Source organism: Schistosoma haematobium, chromosome 2 (assembly GCF_000699445.3).
Source record: "Schistosoma haematobium chromosome 2, whole genome shotgun sequence".
Classification (NCBI taxonomy): domain Eukaryota; kingdom Metazoa; phylum Platyhelminthes; class Trematoda; order Strigeidida; family Schistosomatidae; genus Schistosoma; species Schistosoma haematobium.
The window spans coordinates 42,283,470-42,311,057 of record NC_067197.1 but is presented as its reverse complement, the minus strand read 5'-3'; the positions used below and the strand labels follow the sequence as shown (position 1 = coordinate 42,311,057).

The following is a 27,588-nucleotide window of genomic DNA, read 5'->3' as shown; positions in this document are numbered from 1 at the left end:
GTAGGATTTAATAAATTAGGTAATCATGTGACAGATGTATAACTTTGGTATTGGGTCTATTTCTGTAATAACAAAAATAAATGTGCTAATGCTGAACGAAGTCATAACTCTACACACTTTCCTATCATACATTGACCCCTCACGTTTCATTCTGCTACATGAGATGTAATGCGTCTTTTCACTACTTATTAAAAACGTTGACCATATACTTCTTGATTTATTTTGTAACCAGACAATTTTTTCAAATTAATGCGCAACTTTCTACAGTTAAGCTCCGTAGTGTACGGTACCATGTGAAGTTTATATGAGTTATTCTAGCTTCCTGATAGAACAACTTATTTATTCTTCTTAAGTTAAATTCTGACTTTGTCAATTATTCACTTAATAACCTTTGCTGTTTCTATGTGGTGGTGTTGTGGTGTGTGCTACTTATATCGACATAAGTAGTATATGACGTTAGTTATATAGATCCGTTAATTCAAATCGGAGTCAGATCAACAGGCCACCAAGATATTATTAGCTAAATTCGATCAAATAATTTTGCAACGAAAAACCAAAAGTATTGGTCTGAATGCACAAACAAAATGCAATACATCGCCAACAAATCACAGCACAATACTGGCTGTAACAAAACTTCATAAGTAGTTTGTCATATCTAGAGCTTAGATTCTTAATATACCGCGCACTAGTTCGGCACTCAAACACTAGGACCCCCTAGGTAGCAAATGAGATGACAGAAGATGTGTGTAAAGGAATATTATTCCAAACAGTGTCAAATATGTTACAAACTCTCAGGTATTTATAGCTTTTAGTAAAAACGAAGCCATTGCCATAGTCATCCTATCCTCATCCAGTGGTTTTTAGCATTTGTCAACTAGGGAAGCTACACACAAAGATTCTAGAATGTTTTTCCAAAAGATAATGGGATGAAATATCTTCGGCACTTTCTGGCTTCTTAAAGCTTCCTTGAGTTCACCCATGGGCCATATATAAACGAACAATATTGTCTTCGATTAGACCCTCATCAGGCTAGACTTTGTGACTAAGGAATTATGGCTACTTCACAATCAGCAATGGCAGCTCAGCAAGCATAATCGGATATGAAAAAGAATTAGACGTCGTCATTACTACCAATATTGTCAACGCCTTAACCAATGGCACATTAGGTAGTCGAAACGTAACAACTCAGAGAAATTGGAAGTCAGAAGCGATGAAATATTTAATATGTCGATATGTCAAGAAGTGACCAAGCTGGCTAGCTATTGTAGGGGATGTGAAACACGGCGTAACCCCTAGTGATCTGGTGAGGGTACGTGACCAAGTGCCTTCACCTAGGTGAATTCATTAAAACTAACGCGGTCAGCACCAAATCTCGAAGACTTACAGAGCCATTGAATTTAAGGATTCCTTTACCGCTATAGAATTTGATACAAGGTGTCTAATTATTATCCGAGTGTCAAACTTATTTTCAGGTTAATTTTTAGTGGGATTGATCTAAGAGATTTATATCCCTCTTGAGGTATGAGGAAATAGTATCGAAAATAATTTTTGATAGTTAGGAGACGTCGAATCCTGGGGAGCAGCCGTACTTAAATGTACAGATTTACAAAGAGAGGGTGATTTGGTGAAGCCAAACTATAAACAAAAGTCAATTTGATTGTTGATATATTTCTTTCGATGTTTTGGTATATTTAACGAGCAAGTTGCACGTTTAAATAGAATTATTTTGAGCAGAGTCGAAGAAAAATCAGGAGTGATAAATATATCCATAAAACATGTTGATAACATGAGCATAGTGATGACGAGGTTAGATTTCAATTTTGTTTTAACGTTCCAACATTTATCTTATAATTCAATTCTCACGTGTGGAGAATTCAGAAAGCTTCGCTGTCTTCGTGGCTATGGGAATGAAAGTTGACCATTGGGATATTTCTGTCCTTGTTGTTTATTTGGTAGCTCTGCTGTCAACTGGATTATATGTAAGATTTTTGTTTGCCTGAATATTTTTCACGCTTTGAATTCGCTCTTAGATATATAGTAAACGATTTTCAGCGACAGGAAATAGTAGGTATTAGGGCAGTGATCGAAAATCTTTGTGTGATTATAAAATCATTTGTGTTCTACTAATAGCGTGTGAGTTTTTAGGTAAGTTTCAAATGACAATAACTCTAAACCTGTCTTCAAGATGACATCTGGTCTTACATTTTATTTGCATTTTATTCATTTTTCTGTCAATTAAAATATAACAACCAAAACATCACTGACATTTGCTCTCGTAAAATTAAGATGCCGGGTTTCTAATTTACGAGTCGGACCAGAGTTTGAGAGAAATATGTATGGAAAATCGGGTTGAGTTTCTGAGATGAAACACCAGTATTCATGCATATTGCTTTGTACAACATGTGGAAAAGTAACCCGCAATCCAAGCTCTCAACTTTGGGAAAGTTGTGGAATTTTCTCCAGATCATCTTGAAATTAATTTTACTGAGCGTCTGAAAACATTTTGAAATAGCCTCAAGCCGGCGGAAATTACTGGTTTTTAATCGCATTTTCCTCGAACTTTCCGATTTCGATCCTAGTTTTCGTCTCGAAGAAACCCAAACAAGTTCGCTGGATGGAGTGCTGAAATTATTTCAATTTCTGCCGCTAAGATTTTCAAAAATAACGTCTTTTACATACTCGGGGTTAACTTTCTATCAATCTCCTTGTCAAAATATTGACTAACTACAGTGACTGGTTTTCCAACTATACTTTACTAACCTCTCGACTAAAACTGGAGTCGGTGAATGAAGATTTTCATTTTTACACCCAGCGGTCAGAAATAGTGTTCAAATCAACAAGCCAGCCCATTTGTCTCTCCACCCTTAGGTTTGAAATTTGATCCACCTGCTACAATTCTTGGATTAAAATATTTTGGAAAATCGTCATAACCCTTACGGAATTTGTGGTTTTAAGCCTAGAACACGAGTCTTTAATTGTTAATTCAGCCGGAATACTTAAAGTTTGAAGATTGATTTTGAAATATGTTTGAGTTTCGGTAGCCATAATAATTTGAGCTGATCTACTTTCTAACTTGTCGTAACTACTGGGTTGTTGCATATGCCTAATTATATCACCTAATATTTATCTCTAGTCTCTATTTACTCACCGACGTGGAACTATTACTGACTACTTTCTAGCTGGGCGATTTGTTACGTGGCTTCCGGTAAAACACCTTTGCTTTACATAGTTTTCAGATTGGCGCCTCTCTATTTGCCACTAACGTTGGTAGTGAGCATTTTATCGGATTGGCTGGTTCTGGAGCAGCGTCAGGGATAGCTGTTGGGGCATTCGAATTGAATGTACGATTTTTATTTTAATTTTAATAATGCTTTTAGGCTTCAGTCATACTGCAACTACTGGGTTGGATTTTTCTTCCGGTTTATATTGCTAGTGGAGTAAATTTAACAGATTAGATTAATGCCTATTCAGGTCAGTACTCTTCCTGAATACATGAAAAAGCGTTTTGGTGGAAATCGTATCCAAATGTATCTGGCTGTTATTTCTTTAGTGCTGTACATTTTTACTAAAATTTCCGTGAGTTTCAGTCTTTCTCTTTTCAGGTAGTCAAAAGAGATGCACCTGTTTAATTCCCAACAAATTTTGGCTTCATAGAAATACTTGTTTGGTTTTTTATAAGTGAGGACAAATGTGTCATTCACAAGCAATGTCTCCTTAATGTGCACGGTTTAAGAACAGATGGTTTAAATCTAAATTGTTTCATAAGTGTACTTATCATGAATTAAAGAAACGTAAACTGATATCTTATGTCAGTAGCGAATTCGGACTTGCACATGCTGCATTATATAATACTTTTGCCAATAACATTGGTTTTGTTAAAGTAGTATTTAACTCGTATATTTTTGCTACTTTTCATTGTCTGGGTTTTTTGGTTTGTTACTAATAAACAGAATATATTCACACTATTTCTCGTACTCTTGAGACTTTGAAACCCAAATCATCCAAAGTTTATACTGAAGTCGAATTTTTTAAACTCAAATATTGGTGTATGAGTCGGCTAACAACATACATTAGACAATAGGGTTCATTGCCTTCATAGGGCTAAAATAATTGAATACATGGATAAAATCTACTTTTTTGAGTCTAGATGTTGTAAAAATAGTGAACTTAGTTTCATAATAGTGTCTAACTTTTTACCATTGCAGTAGTTATATTAAGTGTCTGTCATTAACGAGTATTTTCACTCGCACTCATTAAAATCTAGGTAAAAGGTTAACATAATCAGTGAGTAAATCTTATTTTGAAGTTATAACCGATAAAAGATTCCAAGTTTGAAGGTTCGCCATCTTAAATACACGTATATTTTATGCAGTCACTAAAACACTTGAAAGTAAATTCACAAACTGTTTTTTTAATAAATATACAGTGATTAGAGGAGCTCCTACAAAACTCAAATGTTAGTCACACTTTAAGAAAATGAGATAAAAAGTTATTCGGAGACGTCTTTATTTTCTTATGGTTTAATTTTCAGCATGTGCCGGTTTAAGGCGAAAAAGATGAATAGTTACATTATTTTCGTAAAATTACACTTATTTATTCTCAGGTGAACTTATACTCTGGCTCTCTGTTTCTAGCAGAAGCCTTGGAATGGAATACGTGGCTTTCAATTATTATACTTCTTAGTATTACAACGCTTATTACAGTAACAGGTTAGTTAATAAGACACAATTTTATAATCAACTTATTACTGGTCTTCTGCATTAGTTATGTATCTTGACACAATATATGTTTTTTAACGCGAGTAGCTATAATATTTATCTATTTATTTGCTTGACGGTTAGTTATTTCCTGGATTGTCCAGTGTTAAAAAATATGTTTTTAGTTTTCATCTCTAAAAAGTATAAATATACAGATTTCCGGTTAAATTTTGATTACACCCTCATCGTATATGAACACTTGATTTGGGTTCTTCTACTGATTGCCATCAGTCATAAAATATTTTTTCATTCTTCTAGTCCATAATCAGATCAGTTTTATGGTTTTGTTGGCTCTCCGTTTCTGATTTATTTGAAAATCTACTACATAATGATATCATATAAACTTTGGCTTACTTCCTGAAATGGTGAATGTTAGAGGATCCTTTTATTCTAAGGAGAGAGTAAAATAAACTTGCTTACCGTAATCTGTAATATTAACTCTGTTGGTGCAGTTTAACAAAATGCTCGATGAATATACCAATGGGCTCTTGAGAAGCTTACATAGTTGTAGGTTCCTGTCAACGTTATAAAACTGACTTAATTAATTAGTCACCTGAAGCTTGTTTGGATTTTAGATTAGTCATCAAATTTTATAATTTGTGTATTTTTGATTATAAAACTATAAGAATGAAGGTTTTTTCTTTGTAATTATTGAATTCCTTGTTTACAAATGGCGGTTATATAGACCTACTGATTGACTGTGTAACGTTTGTTGTATTACTCAATCGTGTACTAACTTAAAACCTTTTCCTGTGTTGTTTTCCTGTCTTAGGTGGGCTTGCTGCTGTCTTGTACACTGACACCCTTCAGTTTTTTGTCATGATCTTTGGTGCCACTGTGCTAACAATACTAAGTAAGTAAACTGAATTTTTAAAGTATTACGACTTTTATGGTATGACGACTTAGTAGTCAAAGCTTTTTGATAGTTTTTAACTTCTCAGTGTTATTTCCTACCATTTTGATAACGTGAACTGATACACTTTGTATAACGTTAACGTAATCCACTCCTTTATATATTTAGTCGTAGTAAACTCAAGCATACTGGCTGTAAATTTTCCTCTGTCACATTTCGAAGTCTTTAGAACAATAAATATTCGAGGCACCTACAGCCACTTTTTAAAGCATTTTTTTCCAAGTTTACATAGTGATAACTAAAATTCATTACAGGTTTTATCAAAGTTGGCGGTTTTCAAGGACTCCTTGATGCATATGGAGGAGCTATTGCCGAAGTTAACATATCATCTAGGGAAGGCGGAAACCTGTTAAATACAATGATATTGACAGCCAAGGAGAAAAATATAACATCACTACTCCAGTTATCTAATGAACCGACAATTGATTCTCGTTTAAGATGCAGTCTCCCCTCGCGAAAAGCGTTTAAATTATTAAGAGAGATAAATGACCCAGACATGCCATGGCTTGGTTTCTTGCTTGGACAAACTCCTTCTTCTATTTGGTATTGGTGTGCTGATCAGGTATTTGAATAATTTTATCATGTATATAACTATTATTATTATTATTATTAAAAGATTTCTTGGGTGAAACTCTGGCACTTTTCTTAAAGTTGCATTTGGTACGATTTCATAAATAATGGAAGATGAAAAATTTATTATGAGTATTTACGGGAATAATTTCTGAAGGACAAACAAAGAAAGTGATTGTAGTCTTTGTAATAACGGATACAGAGTTAACCATAACTGTTTTTGAACTTCAACAGTAATTAAATACATATTAAGATAATTTAAGCAACAACACTAGTAGTAGAATTGTATTCAGACAACCTGTAGTTCAGACAAGAAGTTATATACTCAACCCAATGAATCACATGGACTTTAAGTAAGATAACCAATGGAATTAAAATTATGTGCCTTATCGTCATAAGAAGTATAAAGATAGAAGGGTTTGGCTCATAAAGCAATTACAACTAGTCATTAGTCAGCTCCATTATTTCTAATTAATTCAGTGGTTTGGTTTAGATCACTTGCACTTTGACCTTATCGTTTCCTGCTTGTGCAATTCAAACGCTGTTGAGTTGATCATTTTTATTTATATATTACTGAAAATTTATATCCTTTTGTTTAAAAATCAGAAGTTAGAATCAGTCCTGACTATTGATTTGATCAAAGAAAACACAATGTTTTAAAATTAGACTTAATGAGAGTGTTACTGTATAACACATCTTCAAGCTTCGTATTATTGGAGTAATGATTCACATATTCAAAACTCCCTAAATACAAAACTCAACGTAAATTAAAAATGCTTATGTTACTAAGTACTTTAAATACAACTAATGGTTGTATAACTTGATAGAAACTCAATAATAAACCCCGTACAGTTAATCCGATAATCATTATTATTTTTTAGCTTAATCTTAGATTACTTTTGAGTATAGTTCAATCAAACATACTAATATCAAGATTAAAAATCCGTAGTAGTTTTAAGGAGCAAAAAGTTGGTTAATATCTATGTTATTCTTAGTTTTATCATCTAAAAGATATCGACTAAGATATAGATGCATAAATTCTGCTTAAGCTCACTAAAAACAACTTCACTAATATAGTTACTGTTTATGGTAATGATTGGAATTTTTTTTACTCGTTTCTTAGTTAGTGATCATAACTTTTTAAGCAAGGATGGATAGTGGCTAGCAATGGAATCCAGGACGCGCGTTTCGTCTTATTTGAAACTCGTCAACTGGATGTGTCCCCATCGCAGAGTTGATGTTCACTATAGGACCCAGTATCGTTCTCTTCAAACGCCATCGCGTTATCCACTTGGCTACTGAGTCTTGATGGCCACCTGCAGGTGTAATAAAGTTTTAAATTCACTTGGTGTTGTTTTACTTGTACCTTTCCATTGTTACTTAGGACTGCAATTGATCAGTCTCATGTTGGCATATGTGAATCCTTTGAGGATTGCTTCGATATAGTCTTAAATCAAAAGCTTTTTAAGCAAAGATGGATAGTGGCAAGCAGTGGAATCCAGGACGCACGTTTCGTCCTATAACAATGGGAATATACAAGTAAACAATACCAAGTGAATTTAGTGATCCTAAACATTGAAGAAATTAGCCAAAATAAAACATTGTTTCCCGTCTGTTATTCTGAATTACAAATTCACTCGAATACATGCATAAAATGAAAGATTACAACTTATCATAAATGATAAATCTAAAAATATATATTACTAGGGTATTTTGTAGTGAAAATCTAAGCAACAGGTTTGTAAATCATTAGCCGTGATTTATGCGCAAATTAAAAGACTTAATAAGTAAAGTAAAAGTTTACACTTAGGGTAATACAAGGTTGTTATCTTTTACTTTTTTCTGTAAAATAACACATCATCACTGATAATTCAAAGATTATTTTGTTACGTATGAATGTCAGTTGAATAACGATCGATTAACAGGGAAACTTTAGATAGCTTCTTTTAGTTATTTGATTTTCGCTACCAGTCTATTCCACTTTTACAGTATGTGGGTTGGATTTCTATAACCGAATCTCCAACCTTAATCATCTTATAATTTAATATGACCTGTTTTCTTTTAACTTTGGATTTGTTGTTGTTGACGAAAAGCTACTGAATGTTTATAGGAAGTAAAATCTGTAAGAATCTTGTATAGATATTTTCAAGTTGCTGTGGCACTGGTTTTCTCAATAATCCACACCAGCTTCGAAGAACTAGAAATTAATTGACTATTAGAAGCCAAGGAAACTTGTGTAGATTAAGATTATAGTGCATCCCGATTATTTTAATGAAATTCACTTTGAAATTAAAGAAGTTCCCTAACCATCAACCATCAACCGATTAATTTACTACAAAAGTTCGGTCAAGATGTTCATGTTGAATCATTTTGGTTTTAATCCAATAGACAAAAACTCTGACAATTTCATAACTTCATTCCACTTCTCATTTGCTAGTCACACCATGTTTAATTTTTGTTTGTTCGCATTTATATGAATGTAGTAATTGATTAGCCTTCTCTTACGATCTTTTACTGTTCAAAGTAAAACATTTTAAAATTATCAGAAAGGTTCTTTCGTGGATATTATGGTAATTTTAGTAGTTAAGATTATGAGTCAATTGAAGTTAGAACAACATGGAAAACCTGGAAGCACTGGACGACCGTTTCGGCCTATTGTGGGACTCCTCAGCAGTGCGCGTCCATGATCCCATCTCGCAAGACTCGAACCCAGGACCTATCAGTCGTGCGCGCGAGCACTTAACCATTAGACCAGTGAGATGGGCGGCATCCAACGGTGTTAATGTCTAAATGCGACTAATCTACGGAATTGAACGACACATCCACCATTGTTTTCAGTGAGTTACTGTCTCACGACAGACTTGTTTGAACTCCACTGGTCAGCGCTTGCGCGAGAGACTGATGGGTCCTGGGTTCGAATCTCGCGACGTGGGACCGTGGATGCGCATGCTGAGGAGTCCCACAGTGGGATGGAACGGTCGTCTAGTGCTTCGAGGTTGTCCGTGTTGGTCTAGCTTCAATTGACTCATGATCTCAACTATTAAAATTTTAAGTTTAATAAGCTCCTATACATTAATTTCCACTGTGTATTAATATTTACGCATAGCACAATGTGAAGATAACTTTTAGAATTCTGTATATTGTAAAGGTCTATAAAAGATTTAGGAATGATGAAATATACTAGTCTTAAACTCTCTCTCTCTCTCTGTGTGTGACTTGACGATCATGGTTTTTGCATTGATATTCACTTTATTAAGTTTAAAGAACAAAGCATGAAAATTGTTATCATATTCGCATATATATTGCTGTTATCCTCAATGTTAATGTCTACTACGTTTTATGGCTGAAAGTACCATAGTGTTGAAATAGTTAGAAGATAGACTGTACAGCATTAGGTGAATTTCAATTTTATTACAAATATTCCGTTCCCCCTCATGATACTATTTTAGTTACCAATTATAGTACCCTATCAAATTAATGTTGGGGTGTTAACTAAGAGTATCTGTTGATCAAAAATATTTCAAATAGTTCCCTTAATTGTACATTCGTCGTATAACATTTTTTTTTGGTGTAATCTATTCACATTTTAGATGATGGTTCAGCGTACATTGGCAGCAAAAAGTTTGTCACATGCCCAGGGTGCAACATTAATGACTGGGATAATAAAACAAATCCCAATTTTTATTATGGTTATTCCAGGAATGATAAGTCGTGTATTATATCCAAGTAAGAAAATATATTCATCTATCATAAATTTGTCAGTAAAAAAAATTATCACGGTTAACTTTGCTGATATTTTTCTCAAAATTATATTTAGAATAAGGAGGTATCATTTTGATCATGTAAATTAAGTAAGCGTTTTTTAGCTAGTTAGTTTTCTACGGGATAGGGACGCCAACCCCATGCCCAATCCTCCTCCTTTATCCGGGCTTGGGACCAGCAGTAACTCTGGAAGAGCTACAGGCGAAGGACAGTATTCCTACAGTTGAAGAACATATGGAACTCAAAGCAAATGTTCGCAAGCCAATATCAAAGTCAGAATCTTCAATATGAACGTCAAGATAGTCCTACTGTACGGAACTGGAACTTCGAGAACTACTACAACCATCATCAAGAAGGTGCAAGTATTTATAAATAGCTGTCTACGCAAGATACTCAACATCCATAGGCCAGATACCATCAGCAAAAGCCTTTTGTGGGATAGAGCAAACCAGCTTCCAGCTGAAGAGGAAATTAGGAAAAGACGATGGAAATGGATAGGACATACACTACGCAAATCGTCAAACTGCATCACGAGACAGGCCCTAACTTGGAATCCTGAAGGAAGGCGGAAAAGAGGAAGGCCAAAGAACACATTACGTCGGGAAATAAAAGCAGATACGGAAAGGATGAATAACAACTGGAAGGAGCTTGAAAGTATTGACCAGGATAGGGTTGGATGGCGAATGCTAGTGGGCGCCCTATGTTCCTTCATGAGGAGTAACAGGCGTAAGTAAGTAACTCAAATAAAATAAACACTTAGCGTGATCATCAAGTATTTACTGGATAGTTGACACCACATAAACATTTCCATAATCATTACCTTCATGTTTCTTCAATATGATATATAAATGTAGAAGCATAGAGTAATCAATCTCTTTCACTGTTCTCGGGTACAATAATTGTTTTAATAGTTTTATTTTACGAATTTATTGTTTCTTTTTAAATACCATCAATGAAGGTGCATCAATTTTATATTCTCCATTGCTATCATAAATCTAAACTATTTTTTTATATCATAAGAATCCTTTATATTAGTTAGTCAGTCACAACGTAGAACTTCGTACGTACGTACATCAGTTCAAGTTAGTATGCCACATTAACATAGACATGCAGTTGTCGATTCAAATCCTATAGTAGTAGAGGTAGTAAAAGTATAATCAGTAATCAGAAACATTAGGGTTTGAAAATGTTATTCAAGCAGTATAATCCAGTGAAATAAATTTGGAAAGAGAAAAAATAAAGGACATTAAGAATTCAGAAGATTAGAATTTGGCAGAACACAAAGAGTGGATGCACCTGCGCAATTGAAAACGAATTTGAACCATGTCATTCAAGGTCTCTAACCACCGGTTGCTATCGTCTCGCGGATCCCAACCAAATAGTCTGCATCTACCGACATGGCTCAGTCCACTTGTCAATGACTTGATGAATTTGTGCCATTTTTTGGTGTGGCCGCCTCTAGCTTTCTTCCAACCTACTCCTATACCACTGAACATCTCACGTCGAGGCAGTCGTTAGTTGGGCATACGTAACACATGTCGCTGCCATCTCAACTGATGAAGTTTCACTACGTCATCAATGGATTTGCCATCCTTACCTAGTACTCGTTTCCTAACAACTGCGTTACTTACTCGATGGTCCCAGGATATACAAGCAATGTTTCGAAGACACCTATGATCAAATACTAGTGACCTACGGATATCCTCTACTCTTACTGGCCATGTTTCACTGCCATGAAGTAGGACGGAACGAACTGCTGTGCAGTAAACACGTCGTTTGGTTGATAGATGAATATCTCGCCTACGCCATAAATGACACAAGCTGGTAAAAGCTAGTCGAGCCTTCTGTATCTGTGCTGAGATCCTTTATATAAAGTAGATTCATTTCATTCTTAGAATCTCATCGTCTTAGTATTTTTAAAATTATCTAAAAAAATAAGATACACCTTAAGTATTAACAAGTAAACTTAGGAAAGTACATTTAGATGAAATCAATTATTTCTGTGATTTAATATTAAATATATGATGAGATTATAATTTATGGACAGCCTTTGAGTGACTCTAAAGTGACCTTGAAAATGGACACCTAATTAGGATTAAATTAGGGTTATAAACCAGTTGCAATTAGGTTTAAAGTTTACATCACGAACTGACATCAGTTATAATGCCAAAACGTTATTTAGCTAAATGGATGAATGAATTTCGCGCTAAAATTCAAGATTCTTTATCTTGTATCTGATTGATTCGTTCATAAATTATAGTCTCGCCAAATTTACTTAATGAAACTCAGTTAGTTCTAGATCCACATGCATCCCATGCTATATGTTCTTATGTTAGATGGTTAAAGGTAGTCAACAAAAAACCCTGAACCTAGTTTTTACACTCATCAGCAAGGTGTAACTGCGATCCTGAGGAAGCTGATGCTCTCTGGTAGACCCGGGCTCGCATCACCCATCTTCATAGTCTATGGTGTCATCGCTGAGTTGTTCAAGGTGTAACTAATTTTCTGTACTAGTGAGATATTTACGATTGGTTGATCATTGAGTTGTGACTAACGCCATGTTTATCTCATCATTTAGATCACTCATTATCACACTGAGGAGCGCCAAATAGCGTGAAAAGTAGGTCCGGATTTTTATGTCGACTACTTGTAGCTACCCGACAGTTTATATTCATAATAAGTAAATCATGCCTTTAAAAAAGGAGGCTAGTAATACTTTAGTGTTTCAAGCTTTTCAACATTTGACTTGAATGTCTAGACTGTGTTATCTTTAATCTGTTCTTTAAAAGTTTTCACCTTTACAAATAGTATGTTTCTCGTTTTCGTTTTGTGAAGCGTGAACGATAACACTAGAAAGTTCACAAAATTTCAGACAACTCTAGTTTGTGTACTGAGCTTTGAAACACTTTGATTATGAATTAGCTATGAAAATTGTCCAACAGTCCAAACTGGAACAAATTCGTTATGATTGACAGTTTGATAGTCTATTTTTTAAAGTACAAATTCATGTTTCAATCAGTTAATAACTAGCACCTTATACAACGAATATTATTAAGAAGTAGTAAGTTATTATGAAATTATAAATCACTTCTTTCCTGCAAATTAATGTCATTTAAATTTATTTTTTTTCTAGATGAGATTGGTTGCTTCCCTGGTTCTGATTGCCTTAAAATTTGTGGACATCGTAATGGTTGTTCAAATATGGCATATCCAAAACTTGTGATTGATCTAATGCCTTCTGGTACGTTACCTTCACGATTGTGTACAAATGAAATGTAATTTTCTCTGTGAACTAATTAATTACTGCTATATTATCATGATTTCATTCCTTTATATGAGGTTTAGTTGAAGAATGATTTCGAAACTCAGAAAAGGGAAGATTGAATACTATTATAAACCGAATTTTACGAATTCTGTTAACACACAGGCTTGTTCGAATGATGCACTGATATTGCCTATGATATTAATTTTAATTGATACTAATTGATAGTCGACTTCTGAATTGTTTGAAAATTGAAGTGATAGTTACTGAATTAAGGTCTAGGTGTAAACAAAAAGCATTGGACAGTAACTATATTTAATTGATAAATTCAAACTATGAAGAAATAAGTACACTGAATTACAGCATTACTTTTGTAATCTTTTTCTGATGCTAGAGGTCATTAACGTTTGTCTATCTTTTTTATTCAATACAGAAATCTAAAAATTACATTTAGGTATTGTTTTTCTCTTTAATTGAAATCTTTTTGGATATTTTAGCGTTTCTGAATGTTCAACTGATTTATGTTTACGAATGTTAATTCTTACCTGGTACTTCAGTAATATGTGAGTTTTTAGTTAGATGCAAAGTGGAACCTGGGACGTATGTAAATCGGTCCAAGTTACCAAAACACGTTAGCAGAGTGAAACGAATTGATCAAACTAGATCCAAAAGTAGTAGAAAATATTAGATATAGTAAGTCAAAAATAATCATAGGAAGGTTCCGGGTTAGTTAGTTGTAAGTAAGGATAAAATTGTTTAAAATACAATCGTTGAGATTATTTGAAATATAAATTTCACAAATAATGATTTCTATGAACGGTTAATGTGTTATGGAGTTATCAACCTGGATTATTATTGGAAATTTCTATATCATGTCAAAAAACATATTCGTGTCGAGAACTACACCTACTTACTTACTTGCACCCATTACCTCTCATGGAGGAGCATAAGCCGCCCACCAGCAATCTCCGTTCAACCCTGTCCTGAACAATCCTTTCCAGTTCTTTCCAATTGTTATTCATCTCAACGAATTGTGTTCTTTGGCCTTCCTGTTTTCCGCTTGCCTTCAGGATTCCAAGTAAGCGCTTGCCTTGTGATGCAGTTTGGTGATTTCCGCAATGTATGTCATACCCACTTCCAACGTCTTTTTTTAATCTCCTCTTCAGCTGGAAGCTGGTTTGTCCTCTCCCACTGAAGGCTGTTGCTGATGTTATCCAGCCGGTGGATGTTGAGTATCTTGCGTAGGCAATCATTTATAAATACTTGAACATTCTTGATGATAGTTGTAGTAGTTCTCGAAGTTCCAGTTCCGTACAGTAGGACTATCTTGACGTTCATATTGAAGATTCTGACTTTGATGTTGGCTTGCGAACATTTGCTTTGAGTTCCATATGTTCTTCAACTGTAGGAATGGTGTCCTTGTTTTGCCAATCCTTGCCTTTACATCTGCATCGGGTCCTCCTTGTTCATCGATGATGCTTCCCAGGCACGTGGAAGATTCCACACCTTCCAGAGCTTTTCCATAAAGTGTGATTGGGTTGGTGTTCTCGGTGTTGTATTTGAGGATGTTGCTTTTCCTTTGTGTATGTTGAGGTCTACTGATATAGAGTTTATTGCTACACTAATTATCTTCATCTGTATTTATTGATGTGTATGGGATAGGAGGGCTAGGCCATCTGCGAAGTCCAAATCATCTAGTTGATTCCGAGCTTTCCATTGTATTCCCTGCTTTCCATCAGATGTGGAGGTCTTCATAATCCAGTCAACCATCAGAAGAAAGAGAAAGGGGGGGAGTAGACAGCCTTGTTTGACTCCAGTCGTTATTTGAAATGCATCTGTCAGCTATCCTCCATGCAGGACTTTGTACTATTGTCCGTCTTATGAGTTCCAGATAATGTTAACAATCTTCTCAGGAACTCTTCTAGAGTTACAGCCGATCCCAAGCCCGAGTAGATGTGAAGATTCGGGCATGTGGTCGGCAACCCCATCCCGTAGAAAAAATCTTGCTAAAAAGAACGCCAACCAGATTAAACAAATTAATTTAAACTATACCTAAACGAAATTAATATATTCCTTGCCATTGATAGGAGTCGTCTAATTTGTTAAATGAAATTTTACAATCTGAATGTTGATCTATCAAGTTTAAATCTTAGTCTTGATTGTAAGCACACAAAATCTTCAATTTTGCACTTCCGAAAATATTCCTTCTTTAAATGTTTGGAGGTTGTCATCTAAATACTTAAAAAATTGCGAATTAAATTACGCTTGTGAACTGTAAACACATAAAACGCTAATTTACTTTTTCTAATTACATGAAAGAGATGTCAGTACTTTCAGGGGTTGACCTCTTTGTAGAAAAAATTTGATAAGTTTTAATGTTTATCATGAGTGTTCCCTTCTTTGATCTTTTCCTGAAATGTCTTTTTGAATATTTCACTTCCCGCAACAATAATAACTAGGTCTCAGAGGTTTAATGTTGACTGTAATGCTCGCAGCTTTAATTTCTGATCTGACATCAATTTTTAATTCTGCAAGTACGTTATTTACAGTGGATATATATCAAAAGTGGCGACGAAATCCTCAAAATATTGAATTGATGATTGTGGGTCGGTGAGTTATTAATATGATAGTATTTATTTTGTAAAATGTTTTTGTAACGTTACTTGTTCAGTGAAAATAAAACTAAATATCCTAGTCACTGACACAAAGTATCCAATAAGTGTCAGAATGGGTTTTGTGGATATTATAGTAATTTTATTGTTGAATTCATGAGTCAATTGAAGCTAGACCAACATGGAAAACCTGGAAGCACTGGACGGCCGTTTCTTCCTATTGTGTGACTCCTCAGCAGTGATCGATGGAGTTCAACTGGGTCTGTTGTGAGATAGAAACTCACTGATAACAATGGTGGATGTGTCGCTCAATTTCATGGATTAGTTGCAGTTAGACATTAACACCGTTGGACGCCGGCTCAGAGGTCTGATGGCCAAGTGCTCGCGCGCGAGACTGATAGGTCCTGGTTTGGAATCTGGTGAGGCGGGATCGTGGATGCGCACTGCTGAGGAGTCACACAGTGAGACGAAACGGCCGTCCAGTGAGGTTAGGGTCACTACCTAACAATTGTTAGCTTCAAATAATCCACTTAATATTGTTCAAAGCTATGATTGTAGTCTCTTTCAACCTTTTCAAATCCTTACGTGGTTTTTTCGACTGTCTAAACATGAAAAAAGTAGACCACAGTGTATCCAGTAGTTAGAAAAGTTTAAGAAATGCTTTGCTTTGTTTTAAGGTTTCCAATGATGAAGGTTTGGGTTGGGACGTTAAAAAACATCGTTCCATTCATCAACAGCTGATCTCAATGACAAATACTTCGGCCCACACGGAAATTCCTGAAAGTTTAATATTTGAATCTAAAAAAAGAGTGGCCTTCAAACACTGACATTCTATATAAATATTGGTATAGATACAGAGCTCGTCAACGTATTCATCATTGTCTGGTTGCGGGAATTATTAAATACTAAAACCTTGATAATCTAAAGGTTTTGTTCATCTTTACAAATGACAAAAAGTGATAATGACGTTTGCAAAAAGTTGAAAAATCTCATCTATGGCTTTATGAGATTTTGAGTGAGCATGTTCCATTTCAGAAGGTTTTGAACATTGATATTCAGGTCTAATCATCTCATACTTAATGTAAAATATCACGAATTCGATTGTACACCATACCATCGATTTTTTATTACATTAAATGCAATTTCATTTAATAATTTATTTAACTATTTATTTACGGTTTATTGTATATTTAACTTTTACGTACGTATTTATTTACTTTAAGTGTGTTTATCGCAGTATTAGTCGGGTTAAGTGTTGCATGGATTCCAATAATGCAACAGTCTCAAGGAAGTGAACTGTATATTTATATTCAAGCGATTGCTGCCTACTTTTCACCTCCTATAGCATCAGTATTTTTATGCGCTATATTATGGAAACGGTGTAGTGAAAAGGCAAGTTGTATATTTTACAGTTCATTATTGTTGTTTGATTCATTTAACTAGGAAACTAACCGTATGAAATATGTTGTGCGGTAATTTTCGCATAAATGATTCGACATGATAGATGGTTTAAAACACTTTTTTTCTCTCACAGGAATACTACGATAATACGTTAATGCAATAATGAGACTAGTCACGTTATATCAGAACCAGGATTCCCGACCCAGAATAGAGAACTAGAGTATAGACTAGACAACACTTTATTCAACACAAATACAAGCAGTCAATCTCAATGAGTTCGGAGTAGAAATCAATCAGATGAAGAGAAATCATATATTTAATAGTCAGTGGGATGTGCCTATTTGTCCATTCTATACAATAATTCATATTTTACTTTCACTATCATATAGCACTGTTCCAGAAAACTTTACGTTTATCCTACATATTGTGTACTGATTGTGGTGAAGTATTGCTGACAGAGGGTATTAAGTGATGCAAGTTAGAACATCTAAATGATCATGATTATCATCTATCTAGTCAACAGATTAATGTAAACAAGCTCAAGCATTCATTTAATTCATTCTTGTTTATCTCTAATTCTTCTACACTGAATACTATGAGTCATAAAGGTGCTTTAAGCGGTTTACTGGTTAGTTTTTTTAGTCGCTGTTAGATAAATATCAACCACCATTCACGACCCCTTGAATACAGACATTTCATGTATAGATGTGTATAATGATTAGAGAAGCGGACGCAACTTTTCCAACCCTAAGGCTTTAGTCAATCAGTCGACAGCAAAATAGGTTTAGCTTATGGAATAGTAAGGCAAACTGTACAACAATACTGAGGTGCACGGTGGCGCAACTTCGTGGATTGGTTGAAGTTAGACATTAACACCGTTGGATGCCGGCTCAGTGGTCCAGTTGGTTAAGCGACTGGCACGAGACCGAAAGGCCCTGGGTTCGAATCCCGCTGGGGGCGAGATCGTGGGTGCGCACTGCTGAGGAGTCCCACACTAGGACGAAACGGCTGTCCAGTGCTTCCAGGTTTTCCATGTTGGTCTAGCTTCAATTGACTCATAATTTCAACCAGTGAAATTTCTAAAAATCTTCACAAAACCCATTCTGATATTATTATGAGCTTTTGTGTTTGTCGCTTTTCTTCATATCGGTCAATTGGACTATTAACTGGCCCATAAATTGTTTTCTTCCTTACCTTTTGATTAGTATGTTATTTATTCCCGAATCCATTTTTGTGATGCAAAATTTTTTCTATCCTCCTATAAACTTATGTATCATCCATAAAACGAATGTACAGCTTAAGTAAATGATTTCGTCGAAAAGAAAATTTCCTTCGCTGAATTCTCTTTTTCTTATTCAATGATACTATGGGTTGTTTTGATTATTTTATCACGTACTAACGTTACTTGACAAACCATTGGAAATTAAGAAGCAGTAGACAGTTTTGAAGTCTTTGTTTGGGACTTCTAAACTGTTAACAGTTCAAAGCCTCTAAGTTTAATAGCGAGCGACTTATCACTAAGTTGTTAGGTTAGAAACTAATTATCTAAATTTTACAAGTAAACTTGGTTCAAAATATAATACTGATCGGCAGCCTATGCTTCATTGAGAGTAACAGGAGTAAGTAGGTAAGTTAGTAAACCATCCGATCTAATCAGTGATCTCATTTGACTGATAAAAAATGAGTGTCCTGTTGAATGCTTTCATGTTACTTTCATGTTTCACAAATGAAAGACTTTTTCTTTGTTCACATTTACTTCTTAAAGGGCGCTTTTTTCGGTCTAATTTATGGATTTATTATCGGTTTTATTCGAATGATTCTAACGTTTGTGTACACTGATCCAATCTGTGGTGAAGACGATACACGACCATGGATCATTAAAAACATTCACTATATGTACTTTGCTATGTTTTCATTTGGATCTACAATAATTTTAGTTGTGATAGTTTCATTCTTTAGTTCATCACCAATACTGAGTCAATTACATCGGTTAACTTATTGGACAGCTTGGGATTCAAGCAAGGAAGACTTTGATGATCAAATGAATCATTCATCCCTTTCCATCAACTCTCAGTTACACATTGACAATAATGTTATAACTGTACAGGAAACTGAGTCTAAATCTGATTATCTATCAGAATTGGGTGAGTCTAAATAGATGCGTTTTTATTTTAACTAGAGTAGTCTGTTGTTGGTGACGGTTTCAACTTATTTTTCATATACTGATACATAACCAAATATTACACCGTATATCTATCCTGTTTTAGAAATCAACAACTGGGAAGCCAGAAGGACAAAATCTAATTAGGTTTTTGTCATTGTTATCCACTAATGCATAGGATGACAATGTAATACCAATCAGCTGGTAGTGTTGTATAAGTCTATTAACCCCCAAACGCCCTGGTACGGGCGAGAGTGGGGAGAGTCAGCTCTCTCTTTCGAAATGCTCTCACATGACCACGTGCATAAAATCACTGTCAAAGAAGTCCTACTCACTGCCTTCTGGCAGCATTACTGTTGGTTACGAAATTGAGAGAACGAAATGCAAATGCCAGACACTTTAACCGGGTTGATGAATATTGAGGATCCACCTAGAGGCGTTGGAAATTCCTGATTCCAAACCAACGATGCACATGGGTTCCATGATTTTGAAGGAACACATGGCGTGTTAACCAATCGTTGGTCACCGGCTACCATAGGACTGCATCTCCTGACGTTGCCTCAATTCATTATGGATCAGACCTTTAAGTCAAAGGCTCCGGGTGTGGCCCCCTCAGAAAACTACCTGCTTCTGTTTGGGCAACCAGGTAGTATCCTAGCCCTCACATAAATCGAATGATTAATGTGGCGCATATCTATTTGGTGCCTCTTTGTACCAATGTTTATATGTTTAAATAGATAAATAAATAGAATTAGAACTTCGCAAGTAGCAGTGAAATTAATGTCAAACGGGTAATCAAGCAGATAAAAAAGATAATATTAGTGATTATAATAAGAAGTTAATTACTTATAGGTGGATTGAAGTGTGTGTTTCAAGTGTCTAGAGATTACAGAATCTCTAATAACACTATTGGCAGGGATTCTAGGTACCATGTTGTTATATTACACAAGAGTCGAAAAAATACTATTAATAAAGTAATAAGGCAAAAATTAAAAGAGACTTATGAGGAAATGGAAATAAGAAGTTTTGTTTTCACCCACTGCAATAAAGCCCATTATCAGTGGTCAAGGTAGGAAGAGTTGCTATACAAATTTATTTTCGACACAAAAGTTTAATTTGTGGATATGGATGCTAAGAGCTTCGACAGTATGCCACGTTTCATAACCATGAAGCAGAGCAGATCGAGCTGCTGAGAAGCATACTTGTTGTATGGTTGATAGACGTGCATCTCACCTACCCCAAAAGTGACGTAAGTTGCCAAAAACCAGTTGAGGTTTCTGAATCCATGACGTGGTTTAGTCAGACACCAGTCCATCAAATATGCTAGCATCGTTGTTCAAGATGATTAAAAGACTGCATTTTGTCAGTGTTTTTTGCCAAAGAGAAATACTTTATTTGTGCATTCAAAGTCAATAGGTGAATCTCGTAAATGTAGATCGATTCCTGAAAAATCATACCATGATGGAGTTATTTTTAGAAGGATTTCTATTACAAAGTTAAGTAAAATTGGAGAAAGCGGATAACTGATGAAATCAACTAGAAGTTGATAATTCTAGTGAGACTTCTCCATAAAATTTAACTCGACTACTAATGTTGGAATAAAAAGCATTTACGAGGTTGATATACGTGTTTGATTGGGCTTTCAGCGACAGTTAATGCCTTGAAAACGTGTTGATCAATAGAGCTGAATCCTACCTTAAGGTCAAGAAATACAAATACAGTTGGGCATCAGTAGGTATGTCTTCATTTCATCACCTGACGAATGATGAGTATGTAGTTCATGAATACACGTCCAGGATTAGAACCAGTCTTTTCCGTTCTGCTTTTCTGTTTATCCACACTAGCCAAGCTTCAGATGACTATTAAAGCTAATATTTTAGACAGTGTGTCAGTCAAACTGGTTCTCCTGTGGTTATGAAAAGAGGATATCTGTTCTTACTTGTAAACTGAGACAATCGGAGGTGGTGACCGGTCAGATGTGATTAGATCCAGCTCCCAAACTCTAGTTAGTGTCTCAATCAATCTAATTGATTAAATAGTTGAGATCATGAGTCAGTTGAAACTAGACCATCATGGAAAATCTGGAATTAGTGGACGACCGTTTTGTTCTATCGTGGGACTACTCAACAGTGCGCATCCACGATCCCGCCTCGCGAGGTTCTAAGCCAAAACTTATTGGTCTCTCCCGCGAACGCTTAAACTCTAGAACACTGAGACGGCCGGGATCCAACAGTGTTAATGTCTAACTCCAACTAATCTACGAAATTGAGCGACACATCCACCATTGTCATCAGTGAGTTACTATCTCGCAACAGACCCAGTTGAACTCCACTGGTCACTGCTTCTCACTAGAACTCCAGGATATACATCTTGAAGCCATTCACTAGTAAGCATATGTTGATTAGTATCAGAAGGAGTTTTGTGGCTCAGTGGTCTAGTGGTTAAGTGCTCGCGCGCGAGGCTGATAATTCCTGGGTTCGGATCCCACGAGCGGGATCGTGGATGAACACTGTTGAGGAGTCCCACAATAGGACGAAACGGTCGTCGAGTGCTTCCAGGTTTTCCATGTTGGTCTAGCTTCAATTGACTCATGATTTCAACTACTGAAATTACTACAATCTCTACAAAACCCCTTCTGATACTAATTACTTAAACTGGACGACCATACTTAGAGACCACTGAGGTTAATCTAATATACACTTCTACTTTCCGCTGCTTTGGATTAGCCATAAGTTCTCGAATTTGATTAAAAATCAAGGTAGGGGTTATTTGAATCTACCACTCTGGTTGTTTCAAAATATTGAGTATTTAGTAGGTAGATTCTGTGAATATGCTAACAACATAATAAGGGATACGTCTATATAGAAACTCACCTATATATATTCATGTTTACTGAATTATAGCTTTCCGTAGTTGTTTTTTTTGGACATTTATTCATCTTATCTACAATCTATTAAAGTATTTATTTCAGACTACTTGTGTATGCCAACTAGAAATGAACTTTCAATCAATAATCTATATTTCACAGTGTTTTGTGATTATTATTATTATTATTAGGTATGTAGAATATGTAAATCTATTGCCTATTGTGTGATAATGATCATATGAAAGTGACCTCTTTGTCATAAAGTGAAAATACCAATCATGCATAACTAAAAAAACCCAATATTTAAGACTAAAGTAAACTTTGTTTGTTTGTTTGTTTCAGTATGATCTTTTATTTAGTCTGAGTGTATAAGTCATCGTACGATGGGTAGATATTATTATATATTGTTACTATGATAGTAGGGTCTGGTAATTAGAAAAATCAAGTTTTTCTTTTATCTACAGTATCTGTAGAAAAGTATGATAAGAGTTTGAGAAATGATAAACAACTTTTAAAATAGTTGTAATGTTATTATGATGTCTTAAGATTTTACTTTGTGAAAGTGTACAAAGATGTCCTATGGTTGGGAATTAAATACAGTATTCATACTGTAGGATTCTAGAGAATATGAGTAAATATTGACTTGTTGAGAGAATTTGTTTCTCCACGAATAACATAATAAGGTTAAAATAATACGAAAAAGATGGTGTTTGTAGTCATTACTTTACTTACTTACGCCTGTTACTCCTAATGGAGCATAGGCCGCCGACCAGCATTCTCCAACCCACTCTGTCCTGGGCCTTCTTTTCTAGTTCCATCCAATTCTTGTTCATTTTTCTCATGCCTATTTCCATTTCCCGGCGTAATGTCTATGGTCTTCCTCTTTTCCTTTGGCCTTGACGATTTTAAGTGAGGGCTTACCTTGTAACGCACTTGGGTGCTTTCCTCAATGTGTGTCCTATCCACTTCCAGCGCTTCTTTATGATTTCTTCCTCCGCTATGATCTGGTTTGTTCTTTCCCACAGTAGGTTGTTGCTAATAGTGTCCGGTCAACGAATCCGAAGTGTTTTGCGTAGACAGCTGTTAATAAACACCTGTATTTTCTGGATGATGGCTTTCGTAGTTCTCCAGGTTTCTGCCCCATACAATAGAGCTGTCTTGACATTCGTATTGAAAATCCTGACCTTGGTGTTGGTTGACAGTTGTTTTGAGCTCCAGATGTTCTTCAATTGTAGATAGACTGCTCTTCCTTTGCTAATCCGCGCTTTCACATCTGCATCAGATCCACCCTGTTCATCAATGATACTGCCCAAATATGTAAAGGTTTTTACATCTTCCAAATCTTCTCCGTCACTTGTGACTGGATTGGTGCATGCTGTGTTGTATCGAAGAATTTTGTTTTTCCCTTTGTATATGTTGGGACCTACTGCTGCTGAGGCTGCTGCTACACTGGTCGTTTTCTCCTGCATTTGTCTTTGCGTTTGGGATAGAAGGGCCAGATCATCTGCGAAGTCTAGATCGTCTAACTGCATCCTAGATGTCCACGGTATCCCGTGATTCCCTTCAGATGTTGATGTCTTCATGATCCAGGAGAAAGAGAAAGGGTGAGAGTAAGCAACCTTGCCTGACGCCGGTCTTTACTTCGAACGACTTTTTCAACTGTCCTGCATGCACGATTTTGCAGTTTAATCCATCATATGAATTCTGTATGATAATGACTATCTTCTGAGGCACGCCGTAGTGTCGAAGATGCTTCCATAGTGTTGTTCTGTTGTAGTCATTACACAAGTATTATTATATCCGTTCAGCTGGATAATGGATGATACAAGCTTGCTGATGTTAACTGGATAGAAGCTGGTAAGAATTCATCGTCTCATATTCTAAATGGCGTTAGTAGTATCAATGATGTTCTTACGTTTTCGTGTAGATTCTTTTTTCATTTAATTATGAAGCATTAAGATCAAAAGAGTTTGGTACTATTCAGTTGATATTCAGAATATTGATTATTCCATGTCTAATTTCTTAACGATTGTTCATTCATTACTACCTGCTTTATTTGATCATAGTTTGTGCTGCGTTTGTACATTTGTATTTCTAGAAGGATGCTAACAAAGATTTAATCAATTATTTTGAAATTCCCTGGTATGGCCGAGAGTGGGGAGAGTCAGCCATTTTCCTCAAAATACTCTCACATGGCTACGTGCATACAACCACTGCCAGGGAAGTCCTCGTGGTGGGGGTGTTTTTTACGAAACTGAGAGGATGGAAAGCAAATGTCCGGCACTTTAACCGGGTTGATGGTTACGGAGGATCCACTTAGGGGAGTTAGAAAACCGTGACCCAAACCGATGGTGCACATAAGCCCCAGGATCTTGAAGGAACAAACGGCGTATGATCATATTGTTGGGGACCGGCTACTACGGGACTGCATCTCGCAACGTTGCTTCATTGCCTTGTGGATCAGACCAATAGATCAAAAGCTTTGGGTGTAGTTCTTTTAAGAAAACCACCCACTTCTGTTTGGGCACACAACAGTATTATAGACTTCACACAAATCGGATGATGACGTGTGGCGTGTATCTATTTTGTGGCTCCTTTTACCAATGTTTATGTGTTAAATAAATTAATTCACTTGTGATATTATGTTCCAAAACAGGAACTGGATAAATTTAAGTTGACACACACAGACCAACAATTTAATATTTCTTTAATTAACATTGCTTTAACTAAACTGTTTAACCTATTTCCTTTTAATGATAATCATTAACAGCATCTTTAAATTGATAACCTGACGAATAGAGATTTCTATCATGAATAACAATATATCAGTTTGAAAATAAATTCTTTGACTCAGTTGTGTTGATGGTGACAAGATGGTGCAACAAGACAAAAACATCATCATCATCAACATTGTTGGAAAGAAATAGACCCATAAACTGAAATTGATAATTTATTCACCGACAATGACATCAATATATTTTATTGCTGAATAAAGTTAATACATGGTGTAATATAAATGTCTCTTATTACAACCCAGCTACATCTATTGATTAGTATTCTTGGACGCCAATTCACTCGATAAGTCTCCAAATTAGAACAATATTAAACAGGAACTAAATTATTCCAAATAGCCAAGGCGAATGTAAATAGGAATTACAATAAGAATAACGTTATTTATATATTTTATATGAGAAGATTCTAGAGTCTTCCGCAATTGTCCACTAGCATTGATTGGATAAGCAATAGCCAATCAACGTGCCACTATGTAATCTTGCACGGAACATGCTTAAATCCAATCTATATCCTGCTAACACAACCTGCGGTCCTTTGTTCATGTCATGACCATTGACTCCATTGATCAAAAGTATGTAACCACTCTGAAGTTATTTCATCTTTATATTCCAACCACTACTAGACTATAATTATCCATGTTTGAAGTTGCCATAATCACTTCAGAAATATGTTTTTTTTAGAAACTCCATATAAGCCGTGTGCAGTATCTCTTTTCTCAGCTGCCGAAGCTATCTGACTACACTATCCTTAGTCTTTTTGGTCAAGTGTTAACTCCACAACTCACCAGTTAGAAACTAAACACAGATGATTCATAGTTCCGTTTCTAATCGTTTTAACTGTCCCGTGAACTAGCACCCATCTTATTTAAGAAACTTCATGTTTACCCGCAGATTGTAAAAGGCACACAAAGATCTAAGGCTATGTAGATAGTTATTATTTAACGTTAGATGAGAGAAATTTTGGTTTTACATTTTCATCTCGATAACTAGGCAGGATATTGTTCGGGTGTGCGTTTGGAAGCTGACTTTTAGTACCCTCAACATTCATTGTAGCCTTTTATAAAAAGAGCTCTTTATTTTTTCCTAGTTTTTATTAAGGTGTATGTGATGTGAATGAATGAGTTAGTCAGAATGTTTTTCATTATGATTCCATATCATTTTACGCGTCTCTGGAACTGCTGGTTATCCATGGGAACTCGTTATTCTCGTTATACTTCAGCGTTACTACTATGCTATTTATGGGTTGAGAAACGAGTTTAAATCTCATAGAGACGTCAGTTCTCTCAAGAATATAGGTACACCAAACCAACTGGTAGTAACTAGCACGGAAAGTGGATCCAGATATTCTTCCTGATTGCTTCCAAACACCTAATACCAAAACATATTGTACATGATATTGAATCACTTATACTAGTGTCCACATTGAAACTTGCCTAACAGAATACAATTAACATCAAGAACTAAATAAACATAACATTGCAATTAACATTAGTATGTCAGCCTTACAGGAGTTTTAGGGTTTATTATTGATCGCTTCCAGCCACCTAGCTAGTAGTTTGTAAAGTTTCTTCTTCTTAGTATTCTCCTTCTCCTTCTTCATCATCTTCTTCTTCTATAAGTATCTATTAGCTCGTGCACCAATACAATTCTGCAAGGGACGGGCTTGACGACAAATGATGTTTCCTTTATTCAATATATATATATATTGCTATTGATTCACAACTATGCCATTTACATTTTATTAATGTTTTGCAATTACTATCTATTCTAGAGACTGATATCAATAAACCAAATTCAAGAAATCTATTCAAATCTATTTGTTTATGGTTATGTGGTTTAGAAAATACTCCTTGTTCAAGATTTTCTAAACTAACTGACAAACAAAAAGAAATCAATCAAGTTAGACTTAATAAAATATCTAGTCTTCATCAAGATCCTTCAGCAAAATTAGGATTACAAATTGGTTTAATCGCTATTATATGCTTAACTATTTTTGCTTATCTATTTTATTCATTATATTTTAATGAAATCAATATAGGTCCATTACCTATAATAGGTAATTTAACTTCATTACATAATCAACAATATTCTGAGTATATTACTTATTTACAAAATCAGAATATTATAATATTTCGGGAAAAATAATCATTTCAAATTCTTCTTAATCATGTTGATTCTACTTATTTATTATAATCATCATCTAAAACATCGTTTAGTTATAACTTTCTATTTTGTTATATAATGTAATACTACTAAATTGAATTAAGTACTATAATATGTGTAATGAATTGAATGATACATAGTTTGTTTTAGTTCATCGACTATTCATGAGTCGATTAAAGCTAAACTACCATAGAAAACCTCGAAGCACTGAACGACCGTTTCGTCCTAGTATAAGACTCCTCAGTAGTGCTAATCCATGATCCTTCACATGGAATTCAAACCTAAGGCTTTCAGTCTCACTCACGTTTTTGATGAATTAATCAACTAAT

At 35.2% G+C, this 27,588-nt stretch overlaps 1 protein-coding gene across 1 annotated transcript; it reads left to right on the top strand.

The window, feature by feature from the left end:
• Positions 1–1,901: 1,901 nt before the first annotated feature.
• SLC5A3_3 (Sodium/myo-inositol cotransporter) lies at positions 1,902–27,241 on the top strand (the record flags this gene model as incomplete). Its single annotated transcript, XM_051219239.1, has 14 exons — positions 1,902–1,979; positions 3,134–3,190; positions 3,237–3,341; positions 3,378–3,437; positions 3,472–3,576; positions 4,604–4,709; positions 5,530–5,610; positions 5,925–6,232; positions 9,831–9,966; positions 13,136–13,243; positions 15,724–15,874; positions 17,100–17,268; positions 19,043–19,421; positions 26,868–27,241. 14 exons carry the CDS (start codon positions 1,902–1,904, stop codon positions 27,239–27,241), a joined length of 2,217 nt encoding a protein of 738 aa, XP_051068453.1.
• Positions 27,242–27,588: the final 347 nt, after the last annotated feature.